The sequence below is a fragment of the Lactuca sativa genome, chromosome 7 (genome assembly GCF_002870075.4).
Source record: "Lactuca sativa cultivar Salinas chromosome 7, Lsat_Salinas_v11, whole genome shotgun sequence".
In the NCBI taxonomy this organism is placed as follows: domain Eukaryota; kingdom Viridiplantae; phylum Streptophyta; class Magnoliopsida; order Asterales; family Asteraceae; genus Lactuca; species Lactuca sativa.
This window is the reverse complement of record NC_056629.2, coordinates 126867099-126889036: the sequence shown is the minus strand read 5'-3', so window position 1 is coordinate 126889036 and position 21938 is coordinate 126867099. Positions and strand designations below refer to the sequence as shown.

The window sequence follows — 21938 nt, the reverse complement described above, 5'->3', positions numbered from 1 at the left end:
AGAAAATATCGGATTTTTTGGGTTGTTTTCGTTCAAACTACACAAAACATTTACATATCAAACCCGCTTATGAATTCACCCACATTCCATATGTTGACCATTTTCAAAATAACTTGTATTCTGAGGTAACATGTAAGCTGAGGAATAAGTACCAAGTATGTTAGTGTGTATGTTTTTGAAAACTATCAAACAATTTATATGGATTTGTAATGTTAAAACAATGTACTCGATGTGAACAATGTCATTTGTATTATATTGATGCATGGTGATGTTTATGTTATGATTCATGTATATTCATTGTGATGATATTCAATTTAAGTCACACGAGCGCTCGAACGTTTTCGCCGTCTGCTTCGGGGGTGTGACAGGTTGGTATCAGAGCTCTGTTTATAGTTAACTAGCATATCTAACCACACAGTGATATGCAACTATAAACCAAAGAGGGACAAAACAACTCTGAACAAAACAAAACAAATAAACACAACGATAAAACACCCTTACTCGTAAGACATAGGAAAAATAACATAATACCAAATCAAACCAGATAATGCTAGCATCTCGGTTAAGCCGGTACTATTCATAGTCGTATTAAGGAGTGAATGTAGCCTGATCAACTACATTTCCTCTGAGGTACAACTATCACATACCTGGAGGAAATCGCGATTGTAGGTAAACCTAAAAACATACCCCTTTATCACCAAGAAGAGAACATCAACTCAATTTATACAATAATTAAAACATCTTAGGAATAACATTAGCATATTTATACACTCTCGCAGACAGTATGATTGGTTTTCATCACCCCAGGGATCCTTATTTCCATAATCAGGGGAATAACGGATGGTTGGAAGAATCCGAAGAGGAACCTGAAGAGGACCCCGAGGAGGAGTCTGAAGAGGAACCCGAGGAAGACCCCGAGGGGGAATACGAAGGGGAACCTGAGGCAGAAGTCGAGGGTGAACCTGTTGAGCCAGCTGTGGACCAGGAAGAAGAGGAAGTCGAAGGAGGTCTCAAGGAGGAACCTAGTGATGACGAAGATGGTGATTCGGACGCGGAGTCCGAAGTCATTCACCCCCTTTATCCGATTAGGGTGCCCGCTTATCGGATGGGACCCACTGGTCCTACACCCCCTTGGGGTATTGACCTTTGGAGGTGGAGCAGACAGCAGGGACAGCGACCCCCGTTTGGCATGTCATGCGAGTTCTATGACTTGAGGGAAGGAGGACCGGCCGATCGCGCACTCCCGGTCATGGTGAGACGATTACGGAACACTGGCGACCTAGCTCAGGGCACCGCCGATTAGATGCACCAGATGCGGACTAGGGTCGAGCGTGCAGAGCAGGATACGCGAGAAGTTATCCGAGAGTTCCACATGAGGCAAGCGAGGTGGGAGGCTCGACTCCGAGATGCGGAACAGCAGGTAGCTCGCCTTCAAGGAGCGTCCACTTCATCGGCACCACCCCCTGGCACATCCCACCATGACTAGGACTAGTTGTATCCGTCTTTAGTATTATGTTACTATGATCTATGCTATGTACCATCGACTTTATTTTTAACTGATTACACTACTCATAGAGTCGTTAGGCTGCCGAACTTGCACCACTTATGTATGCTCTTTCGAGCAAATTTTCATGTATCAAAGTGCGGATAATATTAATGGAAAATTTTATGTGTTCTATTGTGATGTTGTAATCTGCTATGTGTTGTATATCCATGATTGTATGTGTAGGGTTTCAAAGCACTCCATGGATGATGGCAATGGGCCCCTTTGATGAATTCTAGGTTAAAAGCCCAAGACTTTTCTTTTCCCTATAAATAGTTATGTATTATTCACAAGTTATTGAAGATTATTGGTGTTTTGGCGTTTTGGAATCAAAAGTTTGTTCAAGTTACTATTCATGGAGATCTATGGTGTTCTTCTACTATTCAACTGGTATTTTTTTTAATCTGATTCATTGTTTGTTCATATTAGATCTGTTCTTTTGCCTAAATCCAAAAATCCCTTTGTTTTGACCCAATTGGATCTATTCAAATATGATTTTGATCTGGCCCCATCTCTTGGTCGTTCACTGTTCATGGTCCATATGTTAATATCGATCCATTTTTCTTTTCTTTGGCCCTAATATTACATTTGAGTCTCCGATTGCGTCTTGTTCTGTGCTCAATTCGATAATTCTTGGTTGTCAATTTCAACATCCGTGGCTATCGACTAAGGATATTGGGTTTTAATCCCAACAAAAAGTTTGGGCGATCATTTCTGTTTCCTGTTCACACCTGTTGCACAATTTTTTTTATAATCGATATCTTGTCTTGTTGGATTCTAATAATCGAAATCCAAGTTGTATGATTTATTTGACATCGATTATGGTCGATAGTTTGTTATGGTTATGATAAATCTTCTTGATCTAGAAATCAATTTTGAAAGTGAGATTTGATGGGTGTTTTACTGATATTTCGAGCACCAGTGCTGAACAGACAAAGATTGGATGAACAAATCTGAGTTTTGATTTTGATGGTCAAAGAAATAAAAATCAAAATTGGAATGAATTATTTCACCTGTGAATTTAATTGATATGAATGACATCTGAATCGTAATCGGCATTCCAATTGGTACCGTTCAGAACTAGAACATGATTGGGTCTTCATAAACGGATTTGTTGTGTAATGGGTCTTGGAATCGGGGCTTAAATCAAAATCGGAAGTGTGGTTCATACTGAATTGGTTTCGCAGTCGATAGAGTGTTGATTGGAATTAATGAAATTGTGACAGGGACTCAATTGGGATGAACGATGGTCAAAACGAAAAGTTAAAATTGTGACTGATTTGGAACGAATTTCCATACCTGCGAACATTATCAGATTCGTTGCTCCCTCAAACATCAGAAAAAGCGAACATCTGCTTGGAATCGCAGTTGACATACATTCGTTTTGGGGTGTGATCGTTCGATTCGGAAGCGAACCTGTGATTGGGTTCGTTTGTCAGCCCTTGGAACGAAAGTATTTGAAACGAAAGAGGGGAGGACCGAAAGCGAACCTGTGCTCGGACCGAACATGGTTTCGGTTCAATGAACCTGGAGCGAACCTAAGTTCGGTTGGTTGTGCTTGAAACGATAGTGACTCAGATTCGCGTCTTCATGATAGGAAGCGATGGAATTAATTGGAATCGGTACTTTGGTTTTCGTCTACAATTTGATTCGTTCCAATTGTTCTTTTAATCACAGATAAATTGGGGAAGAAGATAAGCATATTACACTTATGGTCCCTGAAACTTCAGTGATTTGACTCCTTTGGTCCCTATGCGTTTCATGCCTTGGCAGTTTTGGACCAATTCCAGATTTTGTTACAAATAAAGGGGTTTATTGGTGCATGATTACAATTTCATCCCCTGTGTTTCTGGAAAGTGACAGTTTCGGCCCAATATTCAGAAAAGTTTACTACTTTGAGGGCTGGTGAACAGTTTTGGATTTTTTAATGCACATATTTTTTTCGTGAACCGAAAATAATGATTCCATCAAGTCTTGGCGGTTCGGAAAGTCATTTTTTCGTGATAACGTCAAATTTTTCACGACTTTTTCGGATTTTATACGTCATTGTGTATATCATTTTGTCGCGGGGGAGCTTAGTAAATTTTTATCTATTCAAGATCATTCTCATGACCATTTGAAGGCTTTATAATCATGTTTTTGATTATAAATCGAGGGAGAATTTGGTATGACCATTCGAAATTGGATTTGTGACTTTTTAAAGTTGAAGATTTTTGATAAAGCTTGTAGTAGAATAATGAAGGTAGCTTTTACAGCGGAAGTTCTTCATTGAGCTCTACTAAAGCTTTTACAGAGAAGTATCCTTTACAGCGGAAGTTCTTTATCGAGCTCTGCTAAGGACTTGTTATATCTCCGACTTCTACTATTTTCTCGATCAAGCGGCATTACGAATATTAAAGTTTGGGTTGTTACATGATATTTTTTGACGGCTTATATCATTAGCTTATTTGAAGATCATTGTGACTTGGAGGGGGAGCTCTTCAAAGACAAGAAGTGATTCGGTTTCTTTGTTCTGAAGTGGGTTTTTCTGGTAGGTTTGGTTTTCATGAAGATTTTTTTTGGGATTACATTTGAAAATGAAGTTTAAAGACATTACTTTAGTGCTAGATTTATATATCATAGAGCCCGTGTTTGAAGACTATAGAAGAATCAAGATTCGTGTATTGCTTCATATATTCCTCGTTGCAGATCTTTTTATTTGCTAGATGCTTGTTTTGGAAGATAAAACATTGCCATCCATTCCATACTTTGAGGGGGAGATTGTAGGGTTTCAAAGCACTCCATGGATGATGGCAATGGGCCCCTTTGATGAATTCTAGGTTAAAATCCCAAGACTTGTCTTTTCCTTATAAATAGTTATGTATTATTCACAATTAGGGTTAAGAGTGAGGCAAAATGTAGCTGCCACGTGAGGTTTCTTATGTAGTGTTAGATTCTTTAGTCTATGCTGAAAGTGTAATTTATTCCTCTTGTTATGAATAAATCGAGTGATCATTCGACATAATCCTCATATTTGTGTTTGTTCTTATTTTCCGCATCTTGTTCATCAAATATCAATTAGGGTTTTAATCCCAACAGTATGCTAATTTGTGAAATTACTTACGTTCATGCCACACACCTAGTTTATAGGACCACAATCTCACAAAAACCATAGGCACTCAACATCTTTCCGTTCCATGATAGAAAGATGCCTCAACGACCAACCCGCGGAAACCCTAGGCCAACCCCACCCGAAGTCAACTCAGCTGCACTCCAAGCAGCTGTATATGCTGTGGTCACTGCAACCATGGCGCAAATCCACCAAGGGAACAATGGTGGAGTCAATGGAAAAGGGGATGGAAGTTCAAACAACGGGATGAATCAAGGACCTACCAAGACATGCTCCTACAAAGATTTCACCGATGCCAAGCCACGAACCTTTAATGGCACTGGGGTAATGTTAACTCTGAAAAGATGGATCGAGAAGACGGAATCGGTGTTTGAGATATGTTAATGCCCTGAGGAAATGAAGGTGAAGTTTGTCGCATGCACTTTCGTTGATCAAGCTCTCACTTGGTGGAACGGAAACGTAGAAGCCATGACTCTTCCCGTAGCCAACTTTATGTCGTTGGCGGAGATGAAAGAAATGCTGATGGCCGAGTACTACCCGCGAGGCGAAATTTAGAAGATGGAACAAGAGTTCTAGAATCTCATCGTCCGAAATTCCAACATTGACACGTACATATCAAGGTTTAGTGAGCAGTCTCTATTGTGCCCTGGCATAATTACTTCGGAGGGAAAGAAAATCGAACAATTCATCTGGGGACTAACCTCCCCAATCCAAGGAAATGTTATAGCAGCAAATCCCGAAACTTTCGACAGTTCCAAGAGATTGGCCAAGAAGCTGTACGACCACAACAACAAGAAGGGTGAGAAGCCAGTGGAGGCTGAAGGCAAGAAGGAGAGTGACAACAAGAAAGGAAAGAACAACAAGAGGAAGGGATGTCAAGGCTCGGAATCATCCAAGAAGCAACAAAAAGTGACATTCAACGCTGCAACCACCCAAGTTCCCTCCGCACCACATGCTCCAGTCTCAGCTGCTCCAAGTGCTCCTAGGCAGTATTTTGGAACTCTTCCAAAGTGCAACAAGTGTAGTCTCCATCATAATGGAGAATGTAGAGAGATGCATTGCACCAGCTGCAACCGAAAGGGTCACACGGCAAAATATTGCAGGACCTATCCTCCCCAGAATCAGCAGCAAGGAAACAACAACAGAAACAACTGCAACAACAACAACACCAACAACAGTGGCAACAATGCAGGACCGAGCCACACCTGCTATGGATGTGAAAAAACTGGGCATTTTCGTCGAAACTTCCCCAACAACAACAACCCTGGGAATGGAGGGACATGAAGAGTGCTGACCATGGGTCAGTGAGAAGCGGTTTAGGATCCCGCTGTTGTCACCGGTATGTTCCTCCTAAACCACACTCTACCCTTATGCATGCATCCTATTTGATATCAGAGCAGAACGAAGCTTTGTGAACAATACATTTAAACACTTGTTAAAACAACAACCCCAGAAGCTTAATGAAACCTTTACGGTGGAAATGGCCAACGGGAAAACAGAATCCACTGGGGAAATCTATATCTTATGTACCTTAGCCTTAAATCAACACGTCTTTCGAATAAACTTAATGCCTGTTTCCAATAGGAGTTTTGATGTGATTATTGGCATGGATTGGTTCAGTTCCCACCATGCCGATATTATGTGTCACGAGAAGGCCGTTCGCCTTCACCTTCCGAATCGCGAAACCCTAATTATATACGGAGACAAACCCAGCACAAACCTTCGTCTTATCTCGTGCATTAAGGAACAAAAGTATCTGCAAAAGAACGACTTGACATTTCTGGCTCATATAGTAGGTAAATCCAAGGAAGAGATCAACATTCAATACATTCATGTAGCTTGTGAGTTCCCAGATGTCTTTCCTGAAGATCTTCCGGGGATACCCCCAGAAAGACAAGTCGAGTTTCGAATTGATCTTGTGCCAGGAGCTACTCCCATTGCCAAATCTCCTTATAGATTGGCTCCTGCGGAGATGTAAGAATTGTCCAGCCAACTCAGTGAACTTTTGGACAAGGGATTCATCCGACCCAGTTTCTTACCATGGGGAGCTCCAGTTCTCTTTGTTAAGAATAAATACGGATCTTTTAGGATGTGCATTGACTACAGGGAACTAAATAAGCTCACTGTCAAAAATCGCTATCCACTCCCGCGAATCGACGATCTATTTGACCAACTTCAAGGCACAAGCTATTTCTCTAAGATAGATCTGCGATCTGGGTACCATCAACTCAAACTCCGAGAAGAGGACATCCCCAAAACCGCTTTCCGAACTCGTTATGGACATTATGAATTTGTTGTAATGCCCTTCGGTCTAACGAATTCCCCTGCCGCATTCATGGACCTAATGAATCGAATCTACCGACCATTCCTCGACAACTTTGTCATTGTTTTCATTGACGATATTTTAGTCTATTCTCGAAACGAAGAGGAGCATGGCTAACACCTCCGGCAAATCCTAGAAACTCTGCGAACCAAAAGGTTATACGCAAAACTCTTTAAGTGTGAGTTCTAGCTTCGTAGTGTGAACTTTTTGGGTCATGTTGTTAGTCAAGAAGGGATACACGTGGATCCTTCTAAGGTCAAAGCCATTGAAGGATGGGTAATCCCAACGACACCCACAGAGATTCGCCAATTTTTAGGCCTCGCAGGCTATTACATAAGATTCATCCAGAACTTCTCTAAGACAACCAAGCCACTTACCATGCTTACACAAAAGGGTGTTCCCTTCGAATGGATAGATAAGAAAGAGGTTGCATTTCGAACTCTGAAACAAGCACTTTGCAGTGCACCAATACTATCACTACCAGAAGGAATAGAGGACTTTGTAGTTTACTACGATGCGTCGAATCAGGGTCTAGGTTGCGTACTTATGCAGCGTGGGAAGGTGATAGCTTATGCATCCCGACAACTAAAGACACATGAGGTGAATTATACAACCCACGATCTGGAATTGGGAGCTACGGTCTTCGCTTTGAAAATCTAGAGGCACTACCTTTATGGCACAAAGTGCACCATTTTTACGGACCACAAGAGCCTCCAACACATCTTAAATCAAAAAGAGTTGAACATGAGGCTACGAAGATGGGTTGAGCTACTAAACGATTATGAGTTTGAAATCAAGTACCACTCAGGCAAGGCTAACGTGGTAGCTGATGCCTTGATTAGGAAAGAATACTCAAATCATCATGTGAAAACTCTCTCGATAACCAGTCAATCCCACCTGACCTTGCAAATCAGAAAAGCCCAGTCAGATGCCATGAAGGTAGAAAACAGAACAAGCGAAGCGTTACGTGGAATGGAAAAGAATCTCGAAGTGAAAGAGGACGGAGCATAGTCATGAATGAAGCCCACAAGACACGATACTCCATCCATCCGGGATCAAACCAAATGTACTTGGATATTAAGCAACACTATTGGTGGCCCAACATGAAGGTAGAGATTGCCACCTATGTTAGCAAATGCCTTACTTACGCTAAAGTGAATGTGGAATATCAGAAGCCCTCGGGATTATTACAGCAACTAGTAATTCCCGAGTGGAAATGGGAAAGGATTACTATGGACTTTGTGACCAAATTACCCAAGTCAACAGATGGATTGGACACCCTATGGGTAATAGTCGACAGATTGACGAAATCCGCTCATTTCCTGCCAATAAAAGAATCCTACAAGATGGAGAGGTTGACAAGGATATACATCAATGAAATTATGAGAATTCACGGAGTGCCAGTATCTATCATCTCGGATAGAGATAGTAGATTCACTTCACGCTTTTGGCAATCACTTCAAAAAGCACTGGGAACACATCTCGACATGAGCATTGCTTATCATCTGCAAACGGATGGTCAAAGCGAGCGAACCATTCAAATGCTAGAAGATATGCTTCGTGCATGTGTGATAGACTTTGGAAAGTCGTGGGATACCCACTTACCCTTAATCGAATTCTCGTACAACAACAATTATCACACGAGCATCAAAGTTGCTCTTTTCGAGGCGTTGTATGGACGTAAATGTAGATCACCATTGTGTTGGGCTGAGGTAGGTGACACCCATCTAGTGAGAGGACTGACATCAGACAATGTGTTAAAGGTACCGGAGATCATACGTGAAACAACGGAGAAGATAGTTCAAATCAGAGCTCGACTACAAGCATCACGCGACCAACAGAAGAGCTACGCTGATAAACGGCGAAAGCCCTTGGAGTTTCAAGTCGGGGATCGAGTGTTGTTAAAGGTATCTCCCTGGAAAGGGGTTATTCATTTTGGAAAACGGGGAAAGCTGAATCCATAATACATTGGACCCTTCGAGATTCTTGCCCGAAACGGTCCAGTGGCGTATAGACTGCAGCTGCCCGTTGAGCTAAGCAGTGTACACCCTGTGTTCCATGTTTCCAATTTAAAAAGTGTTTATTCGAAGAAACCCTCATCATTCCCCTTGAAGAAATATAAGTCAACGAGAATCTCCTGTTCATCGAAGAACCAGTCGAAATCATGGACATGGAGGTGAAGCATACTAAGCAAAGTCGCATTTCGATTGTGAAGGTAAGGTGGAACGCGAAGCATGGGCCATAATTCACATGGGAACGCGAAGACCAGATGACGCAGAAGTACCCTCACCTATTCTCGCATTCTCAAATCTAGCTTTCAAAAGAATTTCGGGACGAAATTCCCTCTAACGAGGGGATAATGTCACAACTAGGAATTTTGATGCTTTGTAACAACGACAATGATTACAAATGTGAACCAAAATGTGAAAGCATGTATGATGCTTATTCAATAACAACAAAACTTCCATCAAACACTTTATACAAGCACATCAAATAGCCAACAAAGAATTAGAAACCCTAGAAATCCCGGGTTAAGTCCATTTTGGACTAGGACTTCCTTATTTGGCCTAATGGGCCAATAAGCTTCCAATTTGACTATTTTGGGCTTAGAACTCTTAAATGGGCTCTAATTGGACCCACTTCCATTTATTTTAATAATTTGGGCTATATTAGGCCAAGAATGAAATAAAATACCCTAATGGACCTTATTGGGCCATAACTAACCTAATTAGCCCTAATTAGGCCATAAAATGGACTTAAGCACAAAAGGCCCAATTTCTTTTCTTCTTCTCCTCTTCTCGGCCCAACTACACAAATGAGGGGGGGGGGGGGGAGTTGACTTTCCACTTGCAACCTCCTTATTATATTTTGGTCTTCCATGTACCATCACATACTTCCATGCACACCATCACTTCACTTATCTCTCTCTTCTTCTCTCTCTTTTCCTTCTTCGGCCGAGAACCACAAAGGGAAAGACACACACACACACACATTTCACTCAAACACTCTCAAAGAAACACTCCTTATTCTTCATCAAAATTTTCAAAAATTATAAGCATTCCAAGGAGGTTATTCCACAAAAATCATCATCTTAGGTAATTTCATGCTTGGATCCATGGTCTAGATTCTTTTTTTTTTATCAAAAATCTCTTCTTAACTCATTTAAACTCACGATCACTCATTTAAACTCATGATCACCATGTTCGCTGTGGTAAATATGCAACAAAAAGAGAAGAAATCTCGAGATCTATGACATAAGAAGGAAAACAAACATGATCTAAAGTATACCACACTAAACAAGTCAAGAAAAATACCATCTAAGATTTAAAATAGACATATTGTAACATAAAACAAATTTTAAGGCTTAAATTGTCAAATAAACAAAAGTTGGGTGAAAAGTGACCATTCATGGTTTTCTTGAGGGTCAAAAGAGTCAAAACAGTTAAAATAAATGTTTTGTGAAAATTATGCTCTTCAAAGGACTTGAAATGTAAATAATAGCTCAATGTGCCAATTTTTGGGCTTTTCGGCCCATTAAGCCCAAAGTTGTGAAAAATCTGATTTTCAAAGGGCTAAAATGCAAATTTTCTCAAAACATGGGATAAAAAGGTAAACAAAATTATTTCAAGGGTTAAAATGTGTTTCTTTACTAAAAAGGACCAAAAATGTAAAGTTTTTGGATTTTGGGCCAAAATTGTAAATGTTGCAAAAGTTTGGGCTTTGACCAAACAATACTTTTGTGGAAGGGCTGAAACTGTCAAAGAATAAATTTTGAGCTAAAAATATCAGTTGCGTAAGTCTATAGGTCAAATGTGTCAAGAAAATGATTTAAGGACTTAAAATGTCTTTTTTTTTTATAAAAGGGACTAAAATTGTCATCTTTATTAAAAAAGGGCTGAAATGAGTCAAACCAACATTTTGAATCAATCCTTTTACTATCAAGATGTTTGAGTAAAAAAAAATACAAACTACGACTCTTGAAGATGAATATATATATAATTCCAAGAATCATTAACAACAACTGAGCGGCCTCGTGCCAATCCAAAATAATAATCGTCCAATCAAATCTGCCAACAATTATACAATTCCTAAAAACAGGTAAACAATCCAAACTTTGGGCTTGAAAGTCCAATCATGCTTTTTGGGCCTTTGTGACCCATTAACATGATTTTGGGCCTAAGGAATAGTAATAAATGTTATTGGGCCTCCTACGACCCAATTTCATATTTAAGGGACCCTCAATGGCTTTTAAGTGCTATTGGGCCTTACTGGCCCATTAGTACTACTAGTAAGGTCCAAGTAAACAAATACCCGTCGATAATCAATAGTAATCAAGTCAGTTGGGATTTAGTGAGTAATAACGGGTGACACCAACGTGTGTCGGTCGTAATCTGTAGTTATAATCAAAGTCTCCTGGAGGGAGAGCGAGAGTTTGTGTATAGATCTATACGGGGGTGACTCCCCCCACACCTCAGCTGTTTGCTACAGTTAGACTCGGCCAGTCTAGGGTGACAAAATCTTAAGATCAATTCCGACGTTCACCACAGTGCCAAGACAGACGAACTAGTCATTATCATGCATGGTTATAACGACTCACATAAATAAATCCAATATAAATCAAGTAATCAAGGTAATTCAAAATCATTCACGTGATGAATAACCATTCAAACCGTTATATGATATTTTTATTTTGCAAAACATCGGGTTTTCCGGGGAAGTTCAACATTTTCACTTGTACGTTTAACACAAAGTTTTTCAATTATACATGTTTTGAAATCATCATGCATATATTTACGGATCTTCACACCTTTTTATAAACAATGGTCTTTTCAGAAAATATCGGATTTTTTGGGTTGTTTTCGTTCAAACTACACAAAACATTTACATATCAAACCTGCTTATGAACTCACCCACATTCCATATGTTGACCATTTTCAAAATAACTTGTATTCTCAGGTAACATGTAAGCTGAGGAATAAGTACCAAGTATGTTAGTGTGTTTGTTTTTGAAAACTATCAAACAATTTATGTATGGATTTGTAATATTAAAACAATGTACTCAATGTGAACAATGTCAGTTGTATTATATTGATGCATGGTGATGTTTATGTTATGATTCATGTATATTCATTGTGATGATATTCAATTTAAGTCACACGAGCCCTCGGACGTTTCCGCTGTCTGGTTTGGGGGTGTGAAACCACTCCCGCAATTGATTGTCTTACCCATACAAATTATACCCAATCTAGCATCCCATGCTTCCTAGGCTACAAGGCATCACATATCAAGCCAATCTACCACTGACTAATCAGAACAAGCATGCAAGTCTACAAGATTAGCAACAGGCATACAAAGGCATCTCTCCTAGCATTCTACCATGCAAAAATTGATACGATCCTTAGCCCTAACTAGCATGCAATTCACAGATTCATAAATCAAATCATATCGGATAACATGTGTAACACCCATAAAAATCATGCCAATTTAAAAAAAATTAAATCATTCAAAAACCAATAATTATTACAAATTTGTTTTCAAAATGGTTTCATGTCAGAGTATCCCAGAATCAAATCATAAAAATATAAGGAGGTGCACGATCACGCCTTCGCCTTCCCGCGATCATCAGAAGTACCTAAAACAAAATTAACATCTGTAAGCCCGAAGCTTAGTGAGTCCCCCCCCCCCCCCCCCCCCAAAATGCCAACGCCATACAATAATAATAATATCATATAAACAAACAACATGCATAATGAGCCATCAGCCTGACTGGAGTACCTCGCAGGGCCATCAGTCTATCTGGATCGCTCTCCGAGCCATCAGAATGTATGCACTACCTCTCAGGGCCTTCAGCCTATCAAGACCGCTCGTCGAGCCTTCGGCCTAACTAGTATACCCTCCCGGGCATGCAGTCTATCCGGTCCGCCATAGGTATGTTGGCCTTCAACACAAAGTAGGTTCACCTCAACCCAACCCCCAAATCAAACAATCATATGAATATAAATATCATACGCTAACATATATAACAGTTAAACTGATCTAACAGATCACTAATCATAGCAACATTCTATAACCAGGATATCGACCTAATCGGTCACTAACATAACATTATCCTATATATCAGGATACCGACCTACCAGGTCACTAAGCATATCACCATCCTAACTACCAGGATGCAAATCAATAAGCATATCATGAATAAACCTAGATACAAATCTGAAAAAGGCCGACATTAGTGCCTTCGACACCGTTAGTATAGTGAGGACAACTAACCTCACAAGTAGCACGAGATGATAATGTCAAACTCCCCAAATACAACTCCAAACTCAATCACCGACATCCACCAATGATCTAATTGCATAAATTCCTAAATTACTAAAATACCCCCAGAAGTCAAACTGGCCAACCCTTGCTCAAAGTCAAAGTCAACGGTCAAGATCAACAGTCAATGTTGACCCAACTCGTCGATTTCTTCCAGAACTCGAGAAATCCTGAAAACCCTAGTTGACTTGCCGAGTTTCCAGACAACTCATTGAGTCCATGCGTTGTCCAAATGTCGGGAAAACCCTAACTAACTCGTCGATTCATCTGACTGACTCGCCGAGTCCATGTAGAAACCAAAAACGACCAATCTTCATCTGACTCGTCGAGTTGACCATGAAACTCATCGAGTCCCTTCAGTCCATTTCTCATTCAGAAGTTTTTAAGCTACCCCAAAGCTCCAAATTGTAGAACTAGCTTCCTAAGGCATAGTTACCATGTAAAGATGCAAACTTTACGTGCATGCAAGGTCTTAAAGGCCAAAACCAAGCCAAAGAAGAAGTTCTAGGTAAGGAGAAGGCCATAACTTGCTAAAGACTAGAACTTCATGACTATAAGGGGCTAGAAGAGTCCAGATCTTAAGTTACAACTTCAGATCATGCCCAAATCAAGAAATAACTCAACAACAAACTAGAAATAACCCTAAACCTTTGCATGAAGAGATCTAACTAGAGAGAATCCAAGTAGAAATCAGATCCACATGCTTCTCGTTGCTCCAAGCTCCTTTGACTTCAAGCTCTTTTCACAAAATCCACCTTCCAAGCTTCTTAACACAAAAAAATGGAGAGTATGCGCGATTAGGGTTTTCTGAGCTCAATGGGATGGTAAGGGAGGTAGAGGGAGGCTAACGACTTTTTAAATAGGATGTAGAACCCTGGAAAATAGGGTTTCATTTTTTAGCTCCTACTCGTCGAGTTGGGGTCCTTCAACTCGTCAAGTAGACCTCCTAAATCACGCAACCTGAACCATTTCTACACAACGAGTTGGGGCATCCAACTCGTCGAGTTGGTCTAAGAATGTGACTATAAACTTTAATTTTTATACCTGGGAGTCGGGGTGTTACAATTCTCCCCCACTTGAGCTAGACTTCGTCCTTGTAGTCTTCTGCGGTAAATAACTCAGGGTAATGCTCCTGCATCTCTGCCTCCGGCTCCCAGGTCCACTCGGATCCCCTCCGATGCTGCCACTGTACCTTTACCAAAGGTACTTCCTTGTTTCATAGAACCTTCAGTTTCCTCTCAAGAACAACTACTGTCCTCTCCACATAGTACAGAAGCTCGTCGACCTGTATATCGTCCAATGATACCACTGCCTCCTCATCTAATATGCACTTTTGCAACTGTGACACATAGAAAGTGTTGTGGATTTGACTAAGCTCCTCTGGGAGACCCAGTCTGTACACTACCTTGCCAACCATGGCAATGGTCCTGAATGCTCTAGTATATTGGGGACCTAATTCCCCCCTTTTCCTGAAGTGAATCACACCTTTCCAGGGTGAGACCTTCAGTAATACCATGTCTCCCACATGGAACTCCAGATCAGATACGTGCCTGTCGGCGTAACTCTTATGCCGACTCTGAGCGGTATGTAGCCGTTTTCTGATCTGCTGAATCCTCTCGGTAGTCTACATAACTACCTCTATCCATTTCATCACCCTATGACCGATCTCACCCTAACAGAATGGGGTGCGAAATCTCCATCCATACAAAATCTCATATGGTGGAGCACCAAAACTGGAATGAAATTTGTTGTTGTAGGAGAACTCTACAAGGGGTAAGTAGGAGTCCCAGCTCCCACTGAAGTCAATAACGCAAGCTCTCAGCATATCCTCAAGATTATGTATGGTCCACTCACTCTGGCCATCTGTCTGTGGATGATAAGCCATACTGAAGTGTATCCGCGTGCCCAGTTCCTCGTGGAACTTCTGCCATAAACGGGAGGTGAACCGAACATCATGGTCTGAGACAATAGAGACCGACACCCCATGGCAAGTAACGATCTTGCAGATATACAAGTCGGACAACTTCTCGGCCAATGAACTCTCCCATATCACGAAGAAGTCGGCGCTCTTAGTCAATTGATCCACGATGACCCAAATAGTGTCGAAGCCCCTAGCGGTCCTCGGTAGCTTGGTGATGAAGTCCATTGTGATATGCTCCCATTTCCACATGGGGATCTCCAGAGGCTGCAGCTGACCATGCGACCTCTTATGCTCGACCTTGACCATCCAGCAGGTCAAGCACCTCTCAACATACCATGCAATCTCCCTCTTCATGCATGGCCACCAACAACTCAATTGCAAGTCCCGGTACATCTTGGTGGCCCCGGGTGAATAAAGAAGCGAGATTTATGAGCCTCCTCCAGAACAATCTGTCTGACCCCACCAGACATCAGAACCCAGACCCGACCGTAACGGGTCAATAAGCCCCGACTATCCTGCACAAACCGAGTGTTCTCAACCCTAATCCTCTCAAGCTTCCAATTCTTCTTTCGCATACCCTCAGCATGTGCTTCCATGATCATACTCACCAGTAGAGAATCTACTGATATCCTTATACATGTAAATGGAGTAGAAGATCCAATTGACTTATGGCTCAGAGTGTTGGCAACCACGTTCGCTTTACCAGGATGGTAAAGGAACTCGTAGTCATAATCCTTGACTATGTCAAGCCACCTGCACTGTCTCATGTTCAGGTTCGGCTGATCCATGATGTGCCTCAGACACTTGTGGTCTGTGTATATGGTACAATGGACCCCATAGAGATAACGTCTCCAAATCTTGAGAGAGAATACCACCGCTCCCAAGTCCAGATCATGAGTAGAGTATCTCGTCTCGTGCGGCTTCAACTGTCGCGAAGCATAGGCTATCACTCATCCTCTATGCATGAGGACCGCTCCCAGCCCCATGATGGATGCACCACAGAACACTACAAAATCCTCAACTCCCTCCGGGAGAGTCAAGGCTGTAGCCTTGCAAATTCGCTGTTTGAGGGTCTTAAACGCCCTCTGTTGCTTAGGGCCCCACCGGAAATCCACCCCCTTCCTCGTTAGACGAGTGAGGAGTACTGTAATCTTGGAGAAATCTTGTATGAATCTCCAGTAGTACCCTGCCAATCCCAAGAAGCTCCTGATATCCGAGGGAGATTTCAGAACCTCCCACTGCATAACCGCCTCGATTTTGGCCGGATCGACCAAAATCCCTTCCTGGTTAACGAGATGTCCAAGGAACTGAACCTCTCGTAACTAAAACTGGCACATCGAGAACTTGGCATAAAGTCGTTTTCGCCTCAAAACTCCCAATAGCTCCCGAACATGCTCCTCATGCTGCTCTCGGATCTTAGAGTACACCAAGATATTGTCTATAAACATGATGACCAAGCAATCGAGCATCGGTCTGCAGACCCGATTCATCAGTTCCATGAACACCGTCGTGCGCGTTGGTGAGCCCAAACGGCATCACCATGAACTCATAATGTCCATAATGAGTCCGAAACGCGGTCTTCTCCACATCCTCCTCCTTAACCCTGACCTGATGGTACCTAGACCTCATGTCTATCTTGGAGAATCAATATACCCCTGCAACTGATCGAAAAGATCATCAATCCTTGGGAGTGGATAATAGTTCATCACCGTCAACTTGGTCAACTCTCACATAGTTGATGCACATCCGGTGTGAACCATCTTTCTTCCTGACAAAGAGAATCGGCGCTCCCCACGGGGAACTGCTCGGACAAATGAACTGCTTGCCCAGTAGTTCATGCAGCTGTGATGACAGCTCCTGCATCTCTGGTGGTGCCAACCGGTATGGAGCCTTGGCGATAAGAGCCGCACCTGACACTAGGTCGATCCGAAACTTGACATGCCTCTCTGGAGGCACTCCGGGTAACTCCTCTAAGAACACGTCAGCAAACTCCCTGACCATTGGAACCTCTAACACTGAAGTCTGATTCCTGACCTATGTATCCACCACATACGCAAGATAACCTGCACATCCATGTTGAATATAATGTCGAGCCTTGGCGGCTGAGCAGAACCCTGAACCCAACTTAGTGCCCTCGCCGAAGATAACTAGTTTTCCCCCACTTGGGGTTCGAGCTACCACCCACTGACCGTCGCAGTCAATCATAGCACCGAAGCGAGTAAGCCAGTCCATACCGATGATAACGCACACATCCCTCATGGGAATTGAATCAAGTCTATTAGGAAAGATACCCCAAAGATCTCCAACACGCAACCCCGATAGACTGAAGAAGCGGAAGTATCTTGTTCGTTGGTGGTAGAGAGTCACAACGGACACTCTAGCTGTCCTACTGGAAAACCGAAATCCATACTAAATGTCGGAAAGACAAAGGACCGACTCGCCCCCGAGTCGAATAATACCAAAGCAGGTAAGGATTTCACTAAGAATATACCTAACATGTTCATTAGCAGTAGAGACTCGGAAAGTCAATAGTCCATGTTGACCTAACTCGTTGAGTGTAGTCCACTGACTCGTCGAGTTCTTCCAGAACTCGAGAAATCCTGAAAACCCTAGTTGACTCGCCAAGTTTCTAGACAATTGGTCGAGTCCATGCGGTGTCCAAATGTCGGGAAAACCCTAACTAGCCCGTTGAGTTATCTCACTGACTCGTCGAGTCCATGTAGAAACCAAAAATGACCAATCTTCATCTGACTCGCCGAGTTAACCATGTAACTCGTCGAGTTTCTTCAGGCCATTTCTCATTTAGACGTTTTTAAGCTACTCCAAAGCTCCAAATTGTAGAACTAGCTTCCTAAGGCATAGTTACCATGTAAAGTTGCAAACTTTACGTGCATGCAAGGTCTTAAAGGCCAAAACCAAGCCAAATAAGAAGTTCTAGGTAAGGAGAAGGCCATAACTTGCTAAAGACTAGAACTTTATGACTATATGGGGCTAGAGGATTCCAGATCTGAAGTTACAACTTCAGATCATGCCTAAATCAAGAAATAACTCCACAACAAACTAGAAATAACCCTAAACCTTTGCATGAAGAGATCTAACTAGAGAGAAGACAAGGTAACGACTTTTTACCTTCAAGGTGATGCTAAGATGAAGTGGAAATCTGATCCACAAGCATCTCCTTGCTCCAAGATCCTTAGACTTCAAGCTCTCTTCACAAAATCCACCTTCTAAGCTTCTTAACACACAAAAATGGAGAGTAGGAACGATTAGGGTTTTCTGAGCTCAAGGGGGACGGTAAGGGAGGTAGAGGGAGGCTAATAACCCTTATTATAGGATGTAGAACCCTGGAAATTAGGGTTTCATTTTCTAGCTCCTACTCGTCGAGTTGTGGTCCTCCAACTCGTCAAGTAGACCTCCTAAATCACACGGCTTGAACCGTTTCTACACAATGAGTTAAGGCATCCAACTTGTCGATTAGGTCTAAGAATGTGACTATAAACTTTAAATTTTATACCTGGGAGTCGGGTTATTACATGTATGGGTATTTTGGGATAAACTTACTTGAGCTCAGTCGATTGCATGCACCACACCCTTTCTTGTATTAGAAAACTTGTTTTTCCCTTTTTATATCACATTTCTATCATTTTTGAAAACCTTTACCAAATCCACAATTTGAGTTCAAACATACCTGACACTGTGTTCGAATCCCTCAAACCAAGGCTCTGATAGCAACTTGTAATGTGCCGAAATAAGACCCAAAAAATTCATTTTTGAATTAAGAAAACTAGTATTCCCAAAATATCATCATATAAATCCAAATGAAATAAATGTATTAGTTATCATTTCACGTCAGAGTAAATAAAGAAAATGCGAAACGAGGTGGTGTGTGCTTCATAATCAATCCAAGCTCTTCCATTTGAAAACCAAAGTACCTAAACCATAAACTGAAAACCATAAGCACAAAGCATAGTGAGTTCCCCAAAATACCACATACCAGTCATACAAATGGGCCCAAGCTTGGGTTCATTCCAACCCAAAAAGCAAGTATGGTCCCTGCCCTGGGGTATATTTCAACCTGAACATATCACAGTGGGCCCCACCTTGGGGTACATTTCAACCTGAACATATCACAGCAGGCCCTGCCCTGGGGTATATTTCAACTCGATCACAACATGTATCACACAACAAGTAGAACACTATATAACCAGATAATGGGTCGGCCTTGGTGCCTTCGACCCATGGATATTGGGAAGAAGACTCACCTCACATTGCCGAATCTCACAGAAAGAATCTCTAGTTGCTGGCTCACAAGCATCCCCGCGCTATCAATCCCAAGTTAATTATCCATCAATAATCGGATCCAACCCACACTAAGTGTCCAAACTATGGTAAAGGACCTTTTTACCCTCTTCATAACTTGGGCCAAACCCAAGGCCTAGTTCAACAATCCAAAGCCTAAATTCCAATTAAACACCCAAGGCCCAAATATGACCTAATTTTCCAAATTGGGCCAAAATCCCATAGTGGGCCTTTCAAAATAAATATCAGACCAAAACCTAATGCCCCATAGGGCCCAAAACAACTAAGCCCAAAAGATGGACCAAACTGAAGCACAAACACCGAAATCCCATCCTGCTAAGTATGCGAGGTGTACTCAGCTTGTACGCTAAGCGTACTGGCTTAAGGGCTTGTACGCCCAGCATACTCCTCCATTCAGCCCAAACTTAATTTGCTTATTAATCCTCTAAGACATTGATCCCAAAATGTAGACCTGACTTCTTTGAGATTGGTAATCATGTAAAGTTGGTAACTTTATGCTCATACATGGCTTAATGAAGCTCTTAAACCTCATGAGGACTTAACATGTGACTTATTGCATGCATGTGACCAAAATACCCATAAAGCTTGCACCTTTATGCCCTAGGAGTCCATAGCAAGCTCAGATCTAAAACAATAGGTCCTTAAAACGATCCAAATCCTCAAGCCAATCCAAAAACGGATCAAAAGCATAAAACAAAGAAACGAATAGATGCTTATATAGGGTACAACACCCTAGATTAAGGTTTCCACGGCGTAGTCCTCGTATGCCCAGCATACGAGGCCTTGCACTCCCGATCCACCCTTTGCAGTACGCTAAGCATACACCACATTACGCCTCGCGTAATCCCTATGTACTCCCCGCATACTAGGGTTTCCTCTTAAACCCTAAAACACTCAGAAGGCCATAACTTCTTCGTTATAAATCTGATTTTGACGATCCTTATATCCATGAAAAGGTAACGAGAAGCTCTGTGCTTTCGTCTACTCATACCTGCCATAAAATTTCCTGAACAAGAATCTAATTTCGATAAAACCTGACTAACACTTTACCAAAAAAAAAAACGATTCAGAACAGGGCGTTACATGGTGGTTCTTATTCCTTAAAATTTAAAGAAAAGCTTAAACAATCTAAAGGTGGTCTTGAAAGGGTGGAACAAAGGCATGAAAGAAAATGATAACAACTCTAAACAAGTTTTGGTCAAAGCTATTGATGACATTGATGAGAAAATTGATGGTGGGGTGACATCAAGTGATTAACTACATGAGCGACCACAGTTACTAAAAAATCTTGATGAGATTGAACATCGTCAAGCTCTAGATATTGCACAAAAAACAAAATTAAAGAGTTATATGGATTGGGATGAAACTCAAAGTTTTTTAATGGGATACTTAAACAAACTCGGAAGAAACAAAATATTCAAGGTGTTATGGTATATGACGTTTGGCTTACGGATCCTACCGAAGTCAAAGAGGCATTTTTTTAACTATTATAAAGAAATGTTTGAGCCAATATCCGTGTCTTTACCAACAAAAACCAATTCCCGGTTTGCTACATTATCTCAGGAGGATCAAGAAATGCTTCAATCTATGGTTTCTCATGAGGAGATAAAAATGTAGTGTGGCCGTGTTATGGAGATAATGCTCTGGGCCCCGATGGATTCATGTTATACTTTCTAAGAAATATTGGTCAAGTTTCGGACGATATATAGTTGCTTATACATAAGAATTCTTTCAGATGAGGATTATTCCAAAGGGATGTACTGTTGGAATAGTGTCTAATCCCGTAACTATATTTGGTATGTACTTGACCCGGTTGTGCATGGTCCTTTTGGGTTGCCTTCTCCAAAGCAACTTGACAAGGTAATTTAAGGAGAAAGAGAGAGTATTACGATTTATTAATATATTATAAGAATAATATATTAAAGGAGAAATCATATTTATTTAATTAGTATTGGTCATAAATTAATTAGGAATTAATTTGGTAACCAAAAGAGATTAATTGAATAAAGGGGTATAAACTGTCAAATGTATGATAGTTGAGTTTTGGGTTAAGGAAACCTAATGGACTTAAGGGTGAACGAAATTATGATGGGTATCCATCATATTTTCGTCCAAGGCCTTATTCCAGAAGGTTCCTTGGGCTGCTTGGTGGCTAAGCTGTCCATTAGGGTTTAGACTGAAACCCTGGTAGCTTGTAACTATAAATAAGACACCTAGGGCATTGAAATCGGATACCACTTGATTCTAAGAGAACCCTAGGCCGATTTCTAGCCTCTCTCTCCCTCTCTCATATTTCCTTCTTGCTTGTGGGGTTTGTGAACCATTAGAGGAGTTGCATTTGTGACTCTAAGCTCAAGAGAAGAAGAAAAGAAGATCTAAGCCAACATTTGAAGAGGTAAACATC

The 21938-nt window shown here is 41.4% G+C and overlaps 1 protein-coding gene across 1 annotated transcript; it reads left to right on the top strand.

Annotated features, from left to right (window-relative positions):
- The first annotated feature begins 784 nt into the window (after positions 1-784).
- Positions 785-20791, top strand: LOC111894949 (uncharacterized). Its single transcript, XM_023891036.1, has 2 exons — positions 785-1063; positions 20669-20791. The coding sequence occupies exons 1-2, from the start codon at positions 785-787 to the stop codon at positions 20789-20791; spliced, it is 402 nt and encodes a 133-aa protein (XP_023746804.1).
- Positions 20792-21938: the final 1147 nt, after the last annotated feature.